This window comes from Sinocyclocheilus anshuiensis, unplaced genomic scaffold, assembly GCF_001515605.1.
Source record: "Sinocyclocheilus anshuiensis isolate Anshui unplaced genomic scaffold, SAMN03320099.WGS_v1.1 C32943028, whole genome shotgun sequence".
In the NCBI taxonomy this organism is placed as follows: Eukaryota; Metazoa; Chordata; class Actinopteri; order Cypriniformes; family Cyprinidae; genus Sinocyclocheilus; species Sinocyclocheilus anshuiensis.
Genome location: NW_015621033.1, coordinates 1 through 1,826, shown reverse-complemented (window position 1 = coordinate 1,826; position 1,826 = coordinate 1). Strand labels below are relative to the sequence as shown.

General features: G+C 34.0%; 1 protein-coding gene across 1 annotated transcript; it reads left to right on the top strand.

Moving 5' to 3' along the window:
- Positions 1-6: 6 nt before the first annotated feature.
- Positions 7-1,822, top strand: LOC107683115 (palmitoyltransferase AKR1-like; the record flags this gene model as incomplete). Its single annotated transcript, XM_016479199.1, has 6 exons — positions 7-170; positions 521-594; positions 675-837; positions 939-1,021; positions 1,110-1,300; positions 1,757-1,822. Coding segments are annotated over exons 1-6 (690 nt in total), but the record flags the coding sequence as incomplete, so codon positions are not given.
- Between the last annotated feature and the right edge of the window lie 4 nt (positions 1,823-1,826).

Below are 1,826 nucleotides of genomic sequence, written 5' to 3'. Positions count from 1 at the left end.
CCAGAGGCAGTTGACCACCAGGGGGCGACAGCACTTCACGTGGCTGCAGAGAAAGGCATGATTGAGGTGTGCTGGCTACTGTTGAAGAGTGCCGGACTCCACATTTTACACATGAGAAACCACACTGGCCTCACACCTCTAGACCTCTGTAATCAAGGGAATACATTTAGGTCTGTTGAGAACCAATGAAAATGTAAAGACTCTATTTATATTAATCGATTTATTTATATAACCCGGATTTGTCACAGACTAGGATATTTGTATATATTTTTTGAAATTCATTGAATTAAAAAAATTACATGGTCAAACCAGAAAACGCAAAGAATACTTTACTTAATCTGCACTGCAATTAATGTTTAGTTTTAAGTAGGGCACATGTAAAAAAAAAAAAAACAACTGACAGTATTGCAGTATTGTATTTTCTACTTGTTGTGATTATTGTTACTTTAACATTAATGGGATTTTAAATTGTTAACAGAATAAGATTATATCTACTTTTTTTCCTCTAATATTTATGTAGACATCAGCAGCTCTCCAGGATTTTGATGCATTTCAGTCAACGACCAAAAGATCTGATTCCTAAGGACTCGTATGGTATCACTGTTTCTTTTCCTTTGGGTTTGTTGTATAATGATATTGATCAGCTGTAATTCATGAAATGGTCTGTTCTTCAGTGATGTACTTCTGGATGCTGCTGTTACCGTCTCTCAGCGGAGCTGCTGTTCTCATTATAGCTGCGGCTCTTGGTGAATATGGGGCTATCTTTTCTGCAGTGCTTTTCCCCTGCATGGCAAAAGTTATTCTTTCTCAATATCATAGACTGAGCAGCTTTCAAAGGTTAGAGGGTTGTGATTGGAAATTGCATTGCTTATCACTGCTAATATAAAGGATGATGATTGCATAATGACCTTTTTTAATCTTTTTCATTTGGACTTTAGGTTATCAAACCCTGTTTACCTGGGAACACTGACTGCGGGCCTAATTCATTCCATAGCTTGCTTTCTCTATAAAATTTTACCTAATATCCTTTGCAGATAGCTTATGTCATCAACCTCTTTCAAAAGTTGAAATCTTTTGGATGTTTTGTCAATTATTCCTTGACCGCTCACGGTTTTGGCCAGCTTATACCCTCTTAAATTTTTCACTTGTCCATTTTTGTGTGCTCGCTGGACTTTTTTGGAAAGTTTTAAACCAGAACCCAGGACGACTCAAAGAAGCTGACACTGATTCCAAGTTTTCCAGCATAGGAGACTTAATAGAAGCTGGAAAGAGCCCAGACAGATTCTGTATTTACTGTGAGGTGAGCACTTATTTGACCAGCACTGTATCTGAATCTCTTTTCTGATTTTTAAAATTGACTTGATCAAAATAGTTTTCTTTGGAGGGTTGGAACTATTTTTGAATGGTTAAATCAATTGAATTATTTTATATTTAATATTATTGTTGTTTGTTGTTTAAAATAATAATTAAATCAATATTTTAATTCATATAAATAATAATGTTTTATAATTTTATATATATATAAATAAAATAATAATAATCAGAACTGGATCTTAATCTGTTTGCTGACATATTTTGAGATGAAGTTCATTTATTCACAGCATTAAATATGTTTTCTTTTGAGGGGTGTATGGTTGAACCAACCATGTTAAATACTCATGTACAACAATTATATATATATATATTTTTTTAAATGTATTATTATTGTTATTATCAAAATGCAAATTTCAAAACTGCACAAGCTATTTTCTTTCAGCTGATCCAAGTGGACAACTGTAAACACTGCCGTTTGTGTGACATGTGCATCCAAGACTACGACCACCACT